Genomic DNA, 17476 nt, shown 5'->3' on the forward strand with positions numbered 1-17476 from the left:
TTGGGCCCAAACCCTTCTTTTCCGACCGTCAAGTCGACACTGCGTGCGACCACTGACATCGCTGCCCTGACGCTGGTCCCAGCCGCAGGCTGCCTTGGAAGACGCTCCCCGAGAGTGATCGAGTGAGTGAAAACATTTATAGGAAAAGATTGGCAAATCCCACGTACAGTGCGAATCGATGATATGCGAAGCACGAATGAGAAATGTTGATATGTCACTTTAAAATCAGCCCAATGTTACGAGGTGGAGGTAAATGATGCCGTACATGACTTCGGTGTCATTGTTAATATGTTCAGATGTGTCGTTTACCTTCGTCATCTATTCACATCACGTGATACGAAAATTAGTATGTGTTGTTAGCGAAACGGTCGTGAGCAAGCTATAAGCATGGTATGTTGTCAAGTTCTTACATGACACGCGTTTCAGGATTATCATGTTTGTACCAGTCATATATTTAGTCATTCATTGATGTCACGTAACACCGAATTTGGTATAGGTGGAGCTAGCAAACCGACCGTGAGCGCATCATGAAGGGCCCAATATACTCCAATGTAGCGTTGACGCGCGCGCACGATGGGCACAGCGGCGCTACGTTAGCAAAACGCGAGCAATCTATAGCCTGACGCCAGCGCGACCAGCATACGTCGGCGCGGCCCGACGGCAACCAGCGCGAAATGTGACATGCTGCATTTCGCGCCAACGCGTTACCCAGACAACACTGCGTTTCCCTCTTTTCCGTGATGGAGGGACGCCGGACTCGCTGAAACGCGCATGTGTCAATGCAACGCAGCGCGGCGCGTACCTGCGAGTATACGACAGGACTGGCGCCTGGCGTGGCATCGCCGGCCTGACGTGACGAAACGAATGACGGCGAGCACGCGCACGTCGAAATGTATTGGCGCCTTGACTGTGGCATGTAGTCATGTTCTCACGTGACACGCATCTCATGATTATCATGTTTGCACCAGTCACGTACCTTCTTCATCCATTGACGTCACGTAATACCAAATTTCGCATATGTGAAACTAGCGAAACGGCCTCGAGCACATCATCAGTGTGGCATGTAGTCATTTTGTTACATGATAATCACTTCTCGGCCTTTTGGCTAAGATCAAAGTGTAGTCCTACCTCTCGGGACTACATTTTTGGCCTTTGGGCCGGGGTTGGATGCCCCCCCTTGAGGGGGGACAACCCTTTTCACTCTTTTTTTTTCTTTCTCCTCTCGCTTCTCTTTTCCCGCTTCCTTCTTACGCTTGCGGTGCATCCAAACCGGGTTCCCTCGAGAGCTGACTGGGCAGTTGCACCGCAACTTATACGTTCTTCCCCTGTCCTGAGGTCAGGGCGTGGGTCTAAACCCACCCCTGACCGCCTGGCCTCTCCAGCAGGACTGTCTGGGGTCTTTGGACCCGCGAAGGTTTTTGCCTGCGGGATCCACTTGGTGGCCTCACTTCGGGGTGCGGCAGCAGGGGAGTGACGCTCCGCGGTGGGCAAAAGGCTCACCCCGCTATCACCGCTGTATTGAGCTATAAGCTCTGGGGTCGCTTGCTTAGCTGGCGGGTGGTCGCCCAAGGCGGCCTTCCCGACTAAGCCCAGGGTTCCCCGGCCCTGGGTGGACGTGCGGCTCAGCCCCTGCTCTGCCGGCCTGCTCCAATGCAGCTCCACCATGGCTCTAAGCCATGGCGACTGGCCAAGCCCTTTGGTGAGAAAGGGTGGACGCTGGGGCAGCCGGTAGGGCGCCGCACCCTTGGTTTGGCCCGGTGGTCCCGGAGGTCCGGGCGGCCTTTGATCGGGCCAGCAAGGCCGAGACTTCTACTTCCTCTCTTGTGTGCTGCCTCTTTTGACAACCTCACTCTATATCTGTTACATGATACGCATGTCATGATTATCATGTTTGGATGTGTCATTCACCTATGCCGTCCGTTCGCTTCGCGTAATACCGAGTTTGGTAGATGTGACGCTAACGAAACAGCCGCGAGCGCATCATGAGCGTAGGTTGTAGTCATGTTGTTACATCACACGCATGTCGTCATTATCATGTTTGGATGTGTCATTTACTTTTGTGTCCATTCGCGTCGTGTAACACCGAGTTTGGTATATGTGAAGCTAGTGAAATGGCCGCGATCGCATCATGAGCGTAGCATGTCTTGTTGTTACATGACAAGCATCTCATGTTTATCATATTTGCACAAGTATCACACCTTCGTCATCCATTCACATCCCGTAATCTCAAATTTGTTATAAGTGTACGCTCGAGGCACTCTAACGTAGCGCCTCTAGAATACCATTCGCCGATTTTCATGCGCAGAACATCAAACAAATGTTTTGTTCACGGATCCAGGCGCAGGACTACCGTCTTTCGACGACATTTGCAGATTAAATGCAGATACGGGGCCAATTTTTTTCCTATATGAAGGGTAGTAGGGCTTCATGGGCCAGGCCACACCGAACAGTACACCTTCCCAGGAACAAGCACTCATTAGGGATCGGTCACTTATGCCCAATAAGCCCACGTTCCTTGATCAGCATTGCTCGCTGCATAACGACTGTGGTGAACTCCAAAATAAGGTGATCTAGCGCCTCACAAGAGACACACAACGTACATAAAGGACTCTTCCAACGTGCCCAGCCGCCGTGGTCTAGTGGCGAAGGTCCTCGGCTGCTGACCCGCAGGTCGCGGGATCGAATCCCGGCAGCGGCGGCTGCATTTCCGATGGAGGTGAAAATGCTGTAGGCCCGGGTTCTCAGATTTGGGTGCACGTTAATAAAGAACCCTAGGTGGTCAAAGTTTCCGGAGCCCTTCACTATGGTGCCTCTCATAATCATATGGTGGTTTCGGGACGGTAAACCCCATGTGCACATATAAATCAGTCTTCCAATGTCCTAGTCATAGACGCTTCCGAAGTCTGCGCCAATTTTCACAGCGATCTCACGCCGGAGTCCTCAAAACCTACGAAGGCTGCGTCAGCGATAGTTTTGCAGGGAAACAGTGCGAAAGACGAGGAACTGCAGGCAAAGAAAGGCGCTCTTGTACGCGTCCTTGTTTGCGCAATTTCTGGTCTTTCGCGCTGTTTCCATCCATTATGTCGTAACAACATGCCGAAGTAACCACTTCGCAATATTTGTGGTGAGCAAGGTGTCGCTTTGTGCAGCAAAAATTAGCAAATCCCACGTACTGTGGGAACCAAGGATATGCGAAGCACGAATGAGGAAGGTTGATATGCCACTTTAAAATCAGCACAACGTTACAAGGCGGACGAGAATTACGCCATACATGACTTCCATGTCATGATTATCATGCTTGCGCCTAGTACTTGTGTTTGTCGTCCATTCACGTCACGTAATACCAAATTTGGCATATGTGAAACTAGCGAAACGACCGCGAGTGCAGTATGAGCGTATACCAAGAAGTCATGTTTTACATGACACGCATGTCATGATTATCATGTTCGGACGTGTCATTTATCTTCGGCGTCCATTCACGTCACGTAATACCAAATTTGGTATATGTGGAGCTAGCGAAACGGCCGCGAAGGCATCATGAGCGTGGTATGTTGTCATGTTCTTACATGACACGCATCTCATGATTTCCACGTAAGGTTTCATAGGCGGGTATTTCAAATTTTGATACGAGCCCTGGTGTGTGTGTGTGTTTGTGTATGCGTGTAATGAAAGCATTGTTTTTTTTCTTAGGTTGTTCGCAATGGCAAAAGAACATAAACAATTACTTGCGTGAACTTGTAGATACTGCACAGTTATAACAGCATATTTGGAGCTGGTAAACCTCAATCAGAAGATTAGCAGCAGCGATAAGCATTCAGGCACACATGAAATGTTCTTGATAACCGGTGATCTCGACTCAGAGCGTTCTGGAGTCATAAAGTTCTGTGTATTTACGTTTGTTTACACTTGAAGTCATACAACATGCCTTTGTTGAAAGCTTATTTGGGTAATTCTAGTTATTCAGTTATATTAGTATGAATTACTTTGCCAGTGGATGACTTGAGTGCTCTGTTAAGCGTGGGGAACTGCTTGTTTCCATACCCATTTTTTTGCCGCAAAACTCTTCTGTTAACACATTCACTTATTGCGCGCTGCTTTAATGGCCTTCTTATTAAGTTCTATTAATTTTCCAGCGCAGCCTTTCGTCGTTGTTCATCAGTCATCAATTTTATGTTTGCTGAGCAGTGGCCAAAAAAAAAAAAATGGCAGCATATCCATGGAGTGAATGATGGGGAGTGGGGCGAAGCATTCGTCCGTCCATTCGTTCTTGCTTCCGTCCGTTCCTGCGTACGTCTGTGCAACCGTCCATGCGTCCGTCCCTCAGTTCGTCCATGCATCCGTGCCTGCATCCGTTCATGCGTCCGTCCATGCATCTGTCTGTGTGTCCGTTCGTCCATCTATTCAGCACTCCAAGTACCACCATCTCGCATCTTTTCATCATATATTCTCCATATAGAAGCACCGCCATCCAGCGGACATTTCAAGGACTAAACGGGAGGTGGCACATGCACATGGTATATACTAGTTCACTGTATTCATGGCTATGCGGCCCAACGCTCGCTAAACCTTTCTAAAACCAAGGAGGTTACACCCAGCGAGTATAACGTAGCAACCCTTTCTCGTCAGATCGTGCTCAATGTACATGTCAATAGCTGCTAATGGGGATCGCAGCGTGCGCGTTACCTAAAGGCCGAATGCTCCTGTCTCTCATTCCCCCTTAGCAGCCATTAACATGTGCATTGAGCACCATTTTTTATTGTTCAACAACGCACACAAGAAATCTCTCACCGGAACCACCTTGGAGGCCAAAATCGTAAGGACCGCCATTTCAGGTATGTGCCACTGGTGGTTACGTACTACGAGGGATGCAGAAGCCACGTCATTTGGAGCTTCGCCCCTAAAACAGCTCTACACACGCTCTCTGTGATTCAGAACACTGCATGGTGCTTGTTTCATCATGATTTCTTATTCTTGCCGTATATACACTAGAATAACAGTTTGTTAACTTTGTATACTGTTACCATTGCCAAATTCGGCATGAGATGTTTGAGCACCGTGAGCATACATTTAGGTGTTCTTTCAAGAACCCCAGGTGGTTAAAATTTTTGGCGTCTCTCATAATCGCATCGTAGCATCGGGACATTGACCTCCAGGTATTATTATGATTATTAAACTTTGCATAAACTTCCTCGTGCTGCATTTATGCTTTATGCGGGAAAGTAAAACCCAAGTCCACTTTGACATTGGCGTGCAGCGAGCACGCATAGCTCAAATCGAGCTAGAAAACTGCGGTAATAACTTAGAAGTGAAGATATCTTTGCCTCTCTACGTGGCTGACGAGTGCGCGTTTGTGTTTCATGGTTCGGTACCCAATACAGCGAAGGCGTTAGTTGTCTTATTTCGTTGTTTGCTGCAATAGTGTTGCTTCTAAAATAAACATAGTATTTAATGTAGCAGAATTTATTCATAATATATAGCACGTCAACATACATCTTCAAGGCATATCAGAGTAGAAGGCATGCCACAGCTGCCTTCTACTCACAGCTGCCATAACCATTGTGCACGTTGTAGGGTCTGCAAGGTGCGGCATTGAGATTACCGAAAATAAAAACAACGAATTTTCGGAAAGCTGGAATTCGAGTGAACGTCGAAAAATAAAAAAAAGCTTCGTTGCCGAAAAACCTAAAATTGGACAGGCCAAAAATTGTACAATTAGAAATTCCGAAACATCCAAATGCCTGCCCAACCTTGCTCTTGTGGAAGATAAAATATTTTGCCAAGATGAAGGTTCCGCCGGCAATGTACAAAAAAGAATATGTGCATGCACACACTTTCACACTTTTCTTTTTTTGACAGTTATATTACATAAGTTTTCTCGCTGTGGTGAAGTCAATTGATTAGCACAGTGCGCAAACTCCTCCCTAGATTGACAAGATCATGAAATAGAGGGGCACTGCCTGTTGTGGATACTTTGAAGTCAGTCTTTGCAAGCCCTTTTAAACATCATGGATTGCAGTGCACCCTAAAAAAGCCGAAGTCAATCAGTACTCTATGACTTCACAGTTTTATGACCATCTGAGCATGTGAGGCGCACGCGCTGCTGTGTGTGCTATTTTATTACGTCACCACTTTCCTTCTCAATTATTTCCCCTCATTTCCCTCTTCCCCCGAGTAGGGCAGCAAACAGGGTGATAACTGGTTAACCTCCCTGCCTTTCCTTTGTTTTTCTCTGCCTGTGACGACTCTGAAAGCACCATGCTGGTGCAACCGCTTGACACACTCAAGGTTTTTCACGCCATGTGTTAAGGTTGTCACTACGTCACTTGCAAGTTTTCTTGCCACCGAAATAACCAATTAAAGGGAGTGTTTGGGTGAGTTTGTAATTCACCACAAAGAAAATTTATACAGAGGTGAAAGAAACACGAATCCAAAAAAAAAAAGACAGTACCCTTCCCTTTCAATGTATACAATAGTGTTACTAAAATAGGCTTTTAACGTCTTGGGTTTTTTTTTCGGCCAAGATTTGTATAATTAGGGGAACGTTTTTTTAACTGGCTAAGGGAACAATCTTTTGTGTCTAAATCTTGCACCTAAAATTGACAATTTTGACCATCTCGTCGGGAACTTCGGGTTCATTCCTACCTGAAAGCACCCAGGTAAGATTAAACGTTTTCAGGTGTGACAAATTCCTGCATTTCCGCTCGCACTTGATGGAACCGAAAAGAAATGGGCAGAACCCACGTCATTAATATTGGGAAAGTGGCGGCTCGTCAACCGCATTCAGTCGCAACTGGGCAGCCTAAAATGGGAATGGTGAGATTTTCATGCCTGGTGCCGGAGCGGAGACGCTGTCGGTGCGCTGAGCGCTGAAGTGCCTTTCTCCATTTTGGAATGTTCTCACTCGGTAAAAGCATCTCAGAATGCCGCGAAAAAAAAAAAATCACGATGGGGTTTCATCTGGAAGGGGGGCGGAGCACTTTGCTTCTGCAGATAAGCAGGAGCAGGGCTCGAGCCCCTCTTCTGCTTTTAGAGTCCTTGGAAGCACGCTGTAGTCAGGGGCTCCTGACTTATAGGGTCCACCTGGCGTAAGGAGCTATAGCCATAAATTGTTTTCGCGGACGGCGGGGGGATTCATTTATACTTTGTGCATGTTCGTGCGTTTGTGTCAGCGCGGACGCAATCAATCCCGTCCAACGTGTTATATGACGCATGATGGGATTATATGGTGCTCTGTTAGCGAGCAACTAACACATACAAATGCGCTTAGCTCTTTTCTGTTTTGCCACAGTGTTTCCTAGGTGCGCGCATTCTAGAGAAATATTATTCTCGGTGAAAAAGCTTTCGTTCTTCGCCTGGGACCACTCTAGAGCGAAGTACATTTCTAAACAGGTCTGCGATGCGCTGAACTCGAATAGCCACATCTCATTTTTGCTAGTGGAAATGTTCACTTGCTTATGAAAATTTTACGCACGCCGACGGCGTGACTTCCGTAACTTTCACCCACCTGATGTGCACATACAACTGCGTACAGTCGTTCAAGCATTTTCGTCCTCTCTTAAACTGCTAGAATATGATGAATTTATCCCGCGGCCATAGTGAAGGCGACGGCTTCCGGGTCAGAAGCCAAGTGCTGTGAACCCCGTAGCACCACAGCGGTTGCTAAAAGAAACGTTTCCACACTGCGCGAGTAATGTGCCGCTACAGTAAGCTGAATTTGTATAACATTATTTATTCACACAGGTCTCCCTGTTCTTTTCTTATCGCTCCTCAATGGAGCTTAATTTCGGCTCTAAACGCGCGTCTACGGCCAACTGGGTCAGTCATCTTGCACTCAAAATCGCGTGCTAACTTCCAGAAAAGGAGTGGGACCGAAGTGCACGATCGTGTACTTCACAAATTTCTATGTGTTATCAACACCCCCCCGCCCCCTTTGTTGTCGTTTGCAATATAACCCCGTGTCCCTGGCCTTCCCTGTGAGTCATGGGGGTATGTTAAGTCCAGCCATTTCTTCTACAGAAGTGCTGGACCGACCGCAGAACGAGCAGGCTTCACTGCACAAAGGCACCACAGAAGCGGCCCATTTCCGGTAACGCAGGGCCCCCGCTAGTTTTTCAACTTCGAAACGCTTTACTCCAAAACATGGCACACTCCGCCAAACCAACCCCTTTCCCTCACTTGCTGATAAGGACGCCCGTCATGCAAATTAAACTCTGTTTCCACAGGAGCAGGGATATGGCACGTACTACCACTTGAGCCCACTTGTTTCTCACACCTTGCAGCTGCAGCTTTTGGGAGGCATTGTGCTCGCGTGTTACAATGGAACTGAGAAGTCTGGTCCATGCACAAACGCTTTTCTTTTTTTCTTGTTTTTAATTTTTTTAGGGGCAAGTGGCATGCACGCTGTTGCCACGTGCGCCCTGCTGTCGTAGCAGCGCTAAAATCACTTAGTCGTACCTACCCGATCAGGGCTTGTAGAAAGAATGTTAGCCGTCCACAGCGCGGACATCGATAAGGGCGTCTATTCTTCGAGTAACTGCTGAGACACCTATGTGCTGACTCCAGAAACGTTTTAAAAAAAGTGTTTAGCGCCATGTCTCATGTCCTGTACATTCGGTGTGTAGAGAAGCAAATTTTACTTCACTACTTTTTTTTTCACCTGAAACAAGGGGAAATGACACAGAAAAGCAATCGGTAATTGCCAATCTCTGATCAATAACACACAAATTGCTATATCAGACATGCTAAGAGCAATGAACGTTAAATACGAGAGATTGTTTCCTTACAATAAAGCGGGGCTTAAGAGGTGCTCGCGCTTTTGCAACGACCCAAGTGCCTTTTCTCCGGGACGTAAAAATACACAAAACTCACAGGGACGAAAATATTAGAATTGCAGAAAAGGCTATCTAGGGATAGTTCACGTAGAAAAACGTGCACTGGTGTTTTAAAAGTCCTGCATGTACTTCATGAGTCGCGTAATTGAAGAGTGAGATAAATGCGGAAGAACTCTGAATATTGTTAGTGTTTAGATCTGCTTCGCATTGACTGCTTCGGAATAATTGAAATATGTTCAGTATGACGTTTAAACAAGACGCGAAACACCAAAAAAAAAAGGGGGCAAGTTTGGCAGAATTCGTAAGAATAAAACGCTACTCAATCTCAACTACAAGGCCTTATTTTGTGGCATCCAGAAGCAGGATTAGCTAATCTAAAAAATATGTTTGCTTCTGTCACTCTGCAATGAGCTTTGACTCTGAAATCTACTATAACGCCTTCGAAATGCATGCCCTTGTCCGGATATGAAAGTTTACATCTCGTCATACAAAGATTACGTCCGAAATAAAGCTCAAGTGCATTTTGTACTGATTTTAAGTGAATTGGTTCTTCGTGGTGCATTCAGTTTCAGTATTTAAATGCGGTGGCAACTTTAATTAAATTCATTCTTTTTAATATCACGCGTTTCACCTGTGACCTGAAACAACGCACTCCGTGCACTTATATATTGAAAAAAGAACAGCGCATAATTGCATATGCTGAAGTTTTAGACTACACGTCAATGCTTCTACCCCATATTTCTTATTAAAATATTGCCTTTCCATTGCCTCTTTCTCTCTTCTCTATTTGGTTCTATCAGCTCAAGGTAGTTATTAGATGATGCGTATTGCGCAGTGAGGGCGTTAAAGAAGGATGTGACTATATTGCAGCGAATTGCGAAGGTAGCCAGTTTGAAATAACATAAATTAGTAGCACTGTGTTTCAATGTGTTGTAAAATTACCGACGGTGCGAAAGCCCGCGACTTCATAAGTGAAGCATGCCCAACACAAAAACAATGTTTTCCAGCCACACACCTAATAGGCCGAGGCTTTTGTGGTTTGCGCTAGCTCTACACAGCCGTTTTAACTCAAACATCGTCCTTTTACTTGTTTAGTCTGCTTTCATCGCGACACGTGCTGCTACCACCTTTCGGACGTAATGAAGTACGGGTTCTATGCAATAAGAATTGCATTCTACTTACTAAATCAGAAGTGGCGCCGTTATTGTGTTTGTATTGCTTTTATGCGCGAAGGTGGAGCATACAGATCCCTCAAGATGCGGTCCCATAACAAATTAACTTCGTACTACTTGCTGTTCACGTGTTAGCAGCATCGGCTCCTCTGAGGAACACCCAAGAAAATGTTTTTTCATACCAAGACTTGCAGTGGCTACAAATGTACCAATCTTGTTTAAATATTGCATAAAGTATTACTATTCTGAAGAGGTCGACATCAGCGTTAACGTCTTGAAAATTGCGAACGTGAAAGTCCTGGTTGCTTGCTTAACGAGGATGGAATGTTGATTTAGATGATACCACATACTCAGTGTGAAGCGCATTTTTCTGAAGGCTCGGAAAGGCGGTTGTGTGTTTATTATTTTCTGTCCCGTCTCTGTCACGATTGCTCGGTGCTTAACTTTGAATGTGCACGCTAAACGTATGAGTAAGATTGTCGTGCCTATGATGACCTAATATTTTTTTACGTTGTGTTGTGAAATATAATGGGCAGCGTAGGGAGCGAATCCACTTTCCGTATGCATCACCATACACATCCGTACAGCCTGCAAGCACTATTTAGAAACTATTTTTATTATTCAATCTTACGCAGTGAACTTGATGGTCTTCTAAAAAAAGAAAAATGTTATCAGGCTGCACCAAATATTTCCCTTTCTAAAACACAATGCATACGCATGCTTTTAATTTAGCTGCCCTGTCCAGAAGTATTTAATGTTGCCTTTGTTTTCATCACAATAGGTGCAGCAAGATCATTTTCACCCCCTTACTCGCGCGATACCAAACACGAGCTCGCTATGCACCTATTTGTTCTGGTCGTGTTCAAAATAAAAAAAAATCAAACGTAAACGTATTGACAAGAATATGAATCAACTAACGTTTTTTTTTTCCTTTACCTCTATACCCACGCACCGAGCTTCCGTGTAAGTTCGATGAGATTTTTTCTTTGGCGGAAAACCACTACCACGTCAGCCACAACCATTTCTCATCTCTTTTTGAGGAACACCGATTTTGAATTATAATCGACTGCGGTAATGATTGGACGACGTGTTGCTTGAGTAGTGCAAAAACGAGGCAGTGTAAGTATAGGATGCTGAATTTCCAGTTTAGCTTATGAAAAAACAGAAAACAGACATTGCGCTTTTGGTTTGGCAACGTGTTTAGCTCAAGTGAGCAGTGCTTGGTTTCTCACATGATGCAGCTTTTGTCTGCCTCAAATACGGCTATTTACTATAACTGGGTTGTATATACGCAGTAATGCCTGTAAGTATGGAGCCATCATTCTGAATCAGTATCTCTAATCAGATTTTGCACCTACACGCGGCTTCGGTGCAAAGAGATAACACGACAATCACCTTTAGCTGAAGGCATGTTGTTTTTCTGTGCCGGCATTAGGTGGTGGTGTTTGGGAATAAAGAAAAAGAAAGCCAAAAGGAGGCATTTTTTTCTGCAACCCTCTAGCATAATTTTCGAGTGGATTTGACGGCCGCCATATTAGGGGCTTTTGTGCTTTGTATTTTACAGCCGAACGAACAGTGCTAGACGCATACGCATAAAGATGGCTGGTGTGGTGCCTACGAGTTTTCATGGCCTTATTCATGTCGTGATATATAAAAACAAAAAAAAAACACCTCCTTCACAGCCCAAGATGGCAGCGCCAACATGCCTCACGGAAAACAGAACGCCGCAGCCCCTTGAGGGGTAAAAGGGGGAGAAACCGAAGAGTAGAGAGATTAGGAGTGGGTGACTCATAGCACCGCAAGCAGGTAAATTCTCCTTTCCCGACTCCTTCCAGGAAGTTTGAGAGAGGGTTCCTGAAGCGCGACGGCGAGAGGGAATGGGCGCAGAAGGTGTCCTGCGAGAGTGTTAGAAGCGCGACCAATCAGCAGTCGCAGATGTCTGCTACGTCATTAGTTACTTTCAACCAATAAGCGAGCTGTGAAGAGGTTAAAAACGGGGCTCAAAGCATGGATGCTTCACTCATCTCCACTGACAAGACCCTAGCAGCAACAATCATGAAGATCTCTACAGTCCTTGTCGTCTCGCTCGTCGGAGTCCTGATCGTCTCCATGGCCGACGACACCGAGGCCAAGCTGGGGCTCGCCTTGGCACCGGTCATCTGGGCTGGAAACCTAGCCAAAGACGCGACGCAGACCTTGATCGCTTACAAGCTGTCTCTAGCCACCAAGGCGCTCGCCATGATCACCGGCAACCGTTCTTTTCGGGCCACCATCGCTTACGAATCCCAGCTCGAGCGGTATCAAGACGCCGCTGCAGAGGTCGTCCACAACGGAATTGTCTGGAACCACCTGAAGAACATGGCTGCCGTGACCCCTGCTCCCATCCCTGTAGACTTCGAAAATGAGGTTAGTGCTCCTTGCTTTCTGTAGTTCGCAATAGTTAGCGTTATTATTAGATAAAAGTTGCTAGGATGAAGGAAGCTGTCACATTCGTATGTAGTTTAACTAAAAAACACATGTAAAGTTCATCTTGATTTAGCAGCGTACTGAGAAACGAGTAATATGAAAAAGGTTTACACAATATTTCCTTGTCCTGGTGTCTCAGTGCATTGCCAAAATCCAGTTGAATCCGCACCAACCTGCTGAAGTTTCAATTGAGCAGTTTCCTTAGATGTTTCTTACCCGTCGTCTGCGCAGTTGAAAGTACAGTGGCTGCCCGGAATGAAGAAACCCATCATCCGCCTCCCTACACTCCCGACAATGCCCAAGGTCGTGGTGCCGAAGATCGCGGTACCTCAAATTGTCGTGCCAGAATTCGTGATGCCTAAAGTCTCTGTACCCAAGGTTGCAGTGCCTCAGCTGCCGAGAATCGTGGTTCCCAAGTTGCTCGTCCCCAAGGTGGTCATGGCCGAAGTCGCCGGTTCCGACATCTTGCAGGCCAAGGCTGACCTGCTGAGAAGTCAAGTGAATGGAAAGCTGAGACACCTCGGCAGCAAGTCTGCTGGTCTCCTCGGATTTGGGAGCAATTCTGCCGGTCACCTCACTGGCCCGAAGTATGCAAGCGGCTACATAAAGGGAGGCTTCCGCGTCGGCCACGGCACTGGACCTGTCGCCGATATCCTGCTGGGATCCGATGCCGCACCTGCTACAGCCTCGCCCGGCGACGCCCGGTCTTTTGACAACACCGAGCACAATGCGACCACCAACCACAGCCGCCCGGTACGCTCAGTCGACGACGGCGTGATTGGCCGCTACTTCCGATTCATCCGAGCCAACGACGAAGGAAGCTGCGTGGCGCGTATGATCTGCACGATGGCCGCCTCTCCTGGCGACTTCGGCAACTACGGTCGCAAGGTCGTCGACTTCTTCAACGCTGTCAAGCCAGGTCCGTTCTCCCCCGTGGCGGCCTACAAGGAGGCGTCGGTCGCGGGCCGTAGCGGCGATTCCTGCCCGTCACGCTATCCTGGTTGCCGGGTTAATCCCAAGCACCTTGCCCAGCTCGGAGAATCTAACATGTAAAATATCTCGCCGTCAGATCCAGCGACGGCGAGCAAGCAGTGTGACTCGAAACTTCTAGTCATTCAGTGCCAGTTTCTAGTCATTTATTCTCTAGTCCGATGCCCGACATATAGAACTTCTAGGGAGCTTCTAGTGATTCAGGGCCGCTTTCTATTCATTCATTGTAAATATCTCAAATATTGCTTGCTCGCGTCCCTTTCCATGTATATTTCCAACATGCATGACTGTAAATATTGTAAATAAAATGTACATACGTTGACATGCTGCCTTTTCTGGTCACTGGTCACAAACCACTCAGTCACTCAGCTTTGTTTCCTAGTTACATTTATAGATGTGATGCTAGCCTGAAGATTCTTTCTAAGTTAATTACCCAAATGAAGAATTGTTCCTCTTGTTCAACCGTTTGCCCCTTCAGCGTAGGCATTTGTCTGCAAAGCGAAATGAATTGGGCTAATTGTTGGCCACGGACGCATCCAGCGAATGTGCTGATATAAAGAGACATTTTTGAAGAACTAATGTTTCTCTCTTAGGACTAGTATGTATAACGCTTTTACCGGGTTTGATCATCAATCTTCGTTATGCTTAATTTCAAGGTACGTCTCATGATTATTCTTTATAATATTGCTGCCCCTCCACAGTTGCATTTCGATGGAGAGGGAAATGGCTGCAATCCTGGCTGCATTTTTGGTGGAGGGAGAAATGCTGTAGGTCCGTTTGCTATAAAAATACCGTAGGTTTTAAGGACGCTAAATCCCATATCACTCAATCGTCAATTCTGATCGCGTGTTAAAATGGTAGAGATACTTAACAACTCAGAAGGCGACTTCTAATTCCATACAACTTACAAGCGAGCTTTCGCATTTTATCTATGATTTGACTTCGTTTGAGGGCACCGTATAATCTTGCTGATGGTTTAATCAGCAGTTCCATATCTTAGATTTGCTCAGGGAGCTTATCGACTTTGGGAATCTCATGGATCCACCATATTTGTCAAACCTTCTGAAAAAAGAGGTAGTTTCATTTGAAATAAGAGGTAGTTTACGAAAATGAAATGCAAAAGAAGCCCAAAGATTGCCCTCATCGAAGAGCGGTAACTGGAAGAGCGGAGAACTTGTGAGGAGCGTGGTGGGCGGTCCACTTAACAAAGCGAGGAGCGGGTTGTAACGAGTGGCTCGGGGCGATATGGCTATGCATGCGGGAAGCCAGTGCTGCCTAGGTGCGCGTCTACTTTTTCTCCTGGTGCGCCAAAAAGTGGAGTTACTGTATATGCTACCTTCATTGTATATACTACCGTTACCTAGAGGTAACATATACAGTAAAACGGTTGTACTGTATGTGCAGTACAACGGTATACAGTAAAGGTAGAGTTCTTAAACCTTATAGGATGCACCTTGCGTTCCCGATGGCTGAGAACCAGCTAGTATTAGAGATACTGCATAGGCTACCTAAAGGTTGCGCATACCTTTTCCTTGCGCCGCTATTCGGCGAGAGCTGTTACGTGGTGCAAAGTGCCGTCAAATGCTCCAGTTCAAGTAGTGAAGCCAACTTTACGTGCAGGATGGCGTGGCGCCCAGGCGTAATCTGCCCGCACATACTTCAGCCTCATCGCGATTGCCATTACGGGTTTTGTACGTGTACGATTTGTGTTACCATGTTACCGGATAGAATCTACGCATGCGGCGGTCTTTACAGAACGTAAACCTTTACGTAACGTAAACGTTTACGTCACTGCTTCACAAATCCACCTTCGTTCGTAGAAACTAGCGATATCCACATTGCGGAGACTTCAGCGTCGTGTCAAAATCAAAAAGTGCCAATAGCGTATACATTGTTTCAGCTGAATTACCTAATGTGTGAGCCTCCGACAAATTGGAACGGTGGCGCCATCTAGTGGTTAAAAAAACAGGTGATCACAAAAGTGTTTTTGCAGAAACATTGTGCATTGTACGTCTGCGTTAAAAACCGCGCTGCGGCGTTATCACGAATGAGTCAAGTTTTTTATTCATTTTCACCTCACTCGTTTAATTGTTGAGTTTAACTTTCTGAAACCACTATATTTTAAAGAAAGACGCCGTAGTTTAGGGCTCCAGAAAATAGGTTCATTAATATGCCCCTAAAGCTAAGCACACGGGCCTCAACCATTTTCGCTACCTATAGCAACATACCGCCTCACTGCAACCATGCAATCTTGTTCAGCGTGATCGAATAAGTCTGCGGCGCACCGCCCGCGCCAGACCAACGCGCCGAATTTTTTTCCTGCGTGCGCGACGAGTGGCTTCACTACACAGCCGTGGAACATAATGGCGGACCTATGCGCAACTTTGCTTCCGTAGGGAGCATATACAGTAACTCTAGCTAGTATAGGAGAGCCGCCGCGAGGAAACGTTTTAACGTGGAGAAAAATTGGAGACGTTTTAACGTGCCCTCGTACACGTTACGCATGCTGAAGCGCATGGTGAATGCAGTGCGGCACTACCCGATGTGCACCGTGTTGTAAGCATTTCGGGAGGCGCAAGACCAGCGCAGAAGTGAACACTTCGCTGAAAATTGCGATGCCGGCGATTATTGTCCGCTTTGGTTTCAGCGATGTTGAGTGCGCGGTCGGATACTTTTGCCGTTGTCGAAAAGACGGACGCTGTACGATGTGAAGTACGTGAGTGAGTGAATATGAACTTTATGGAGGTCCTGAGAAGAATCACTGTGGTGCAGAAAGCCCCGTCAATCAATCCGGCAGTTCCATCCAGGTCGGGGCCGGTAGACGAAGGCTTTCAGCGACGGCCCGGGCCCTCTGGACAGCCTTGAGCTGAGCGATGAGCTCTGTGCTTCCTAGGGCGGAGTACCAGGAGGACTGGTCAGAAAATCCTGTATTCACGTTGGCAGGGCACATCCAGAACGTGCGGTCGAAATTGTTATATCCGTGGCCACAGTGTGGACGTATACAGTGGAGAAGTCAGGATTGATCCTGCTCAGTGTGGTTGGTGTGATGTATGTACGGTTCTGCAACTGTCTGTAAGTGATTGCTTGTGTTCTGTTAAGATTTTTGTGAGAAGGAGGAAAAGTTTGACGTTCTAATCTGTGATGAGAAGAGTTCGTGGCATTATACGAGTGGGTCTTTGTGGTCGATGTTCCTGCAGGCTGCATTCGCAGACGGAGAAAGGAAATTCTCGCGCCATTTGGTGTGCCCACTCGTTTGAATTGCAGCGCAGGAAAGCCGGAAATGTTCCCGTGTGAGCCGGAAACCTTGCGATGTGTGAGGACGGGAAATATTCTTCCTTCATCTCGTAGTCGAAGAGCCTGTTAACAACCGTAGCTGCCTTCGAAGAGACTAGGGCCGCCGGAAAAGTTCATACGGCTCTTCTATAGAGTCCTAGTAAATCACAGAGGCTACCGTGCAGCTTCGAAGGGCTAGCGCAATGGCCATTTGTGAAGTTTGTAACTATACCGTGGCTGCATTGACCAGTGAGCCATGGGCGTTCACCACGGAGACTGCGTAGGCGCCTGGTTTCCAATATTTTGCAGCATATCAACGAAGAGGACCTGCGTATCGTTGCACATTATCTTAGCGAGTATAGCCTTGGCTCTCGCTTTTCTTCGTCCTTGATTATGGATCAGGCGTACGTTTCTGGAAATCGAATAAACTTTTATCGCTTTCATGGTGTGTCTGCTAAGTTGGGACTTCTCTGGTGACATGAAGAGGGGCTGAAGGGCGGCTTCTAGCATGATTTAGTTGCCCACCCTTGAAAGTGAGAGCCGACTAATCGGGGCGCGCTGCTGTGCCTTAAATAGTTCGGTGGCCGTGTTGTGTGTTGTGGCGGCCCAATTGGAGGAATCGTTCCATACAAGTTCTGCGAGAGAGGCCGAGGACCCTTTTCAATCCTGTTCTGATTGGCGTATCAATTTTGTTGAGCTCTGCCTTCTTCCTGTTGAAGAAGGTGGTGGCATATGTCACGTGAC

General features: G+C 46.8%; 1 protein-coding gene across 1 annotated transcript; it reads left to right on the top strand.

Moving 5' to 3' along the window:
* Window positions 1–12010: 12010 nt before the first annotated feature.
* On the top strand, window positions 12011–13522 carry LOC142767814 (uncharacterized). The gene is made up of 2 exons (XM_075870057.1): window positions 12011–12409; window positions 12701–13522. The coding sequence occupies exons 1-2, from the start codon at window positions 12011–12013 to the stop codon at window positions 13520–13522; spliced, it is 1221 nt and encodes a 406-aa protein (XP_075726172.1).
* Window positions 13523–17476: the final 3954 nt, after the last annotated feature.

This window comes from Rhipicephalus microplus, chromosome 7 (assembly GCF_043290135.1).
Source record: "Rhipicephalus microplus isolate Deutch F79 chromosome 7, USDA_Rmic, whole genome shotgun sequence".
In the NCBI taxonomy this organism is placed as follows: domain Eukaryota; kingdom Metazoa; phylum Arthropoda; class Arachnida; order Ixodida; family Ixodidae; genus Rhipicephalus; species Rhipicephalus microplus.

What these genes read in the sequence shown, in the direction of transcription:
- LOC142767814 (XM_075870057.1), top strand. Translation starts at nt 12,011, where the DNA reads ATGGATGCTTCACTCATCTCCACTGACAAGACCCTAGCAGCAACAATC. An exon ending in CTGTAGACTTCGAAAATGAG is followed by an intron (nt 12,410 to 12,700) that starts GTTAGTGCTCCT and finishes TCGTCTGCGCAG; the next exon opens with TTGAAAGTACAGTGGCTGCC.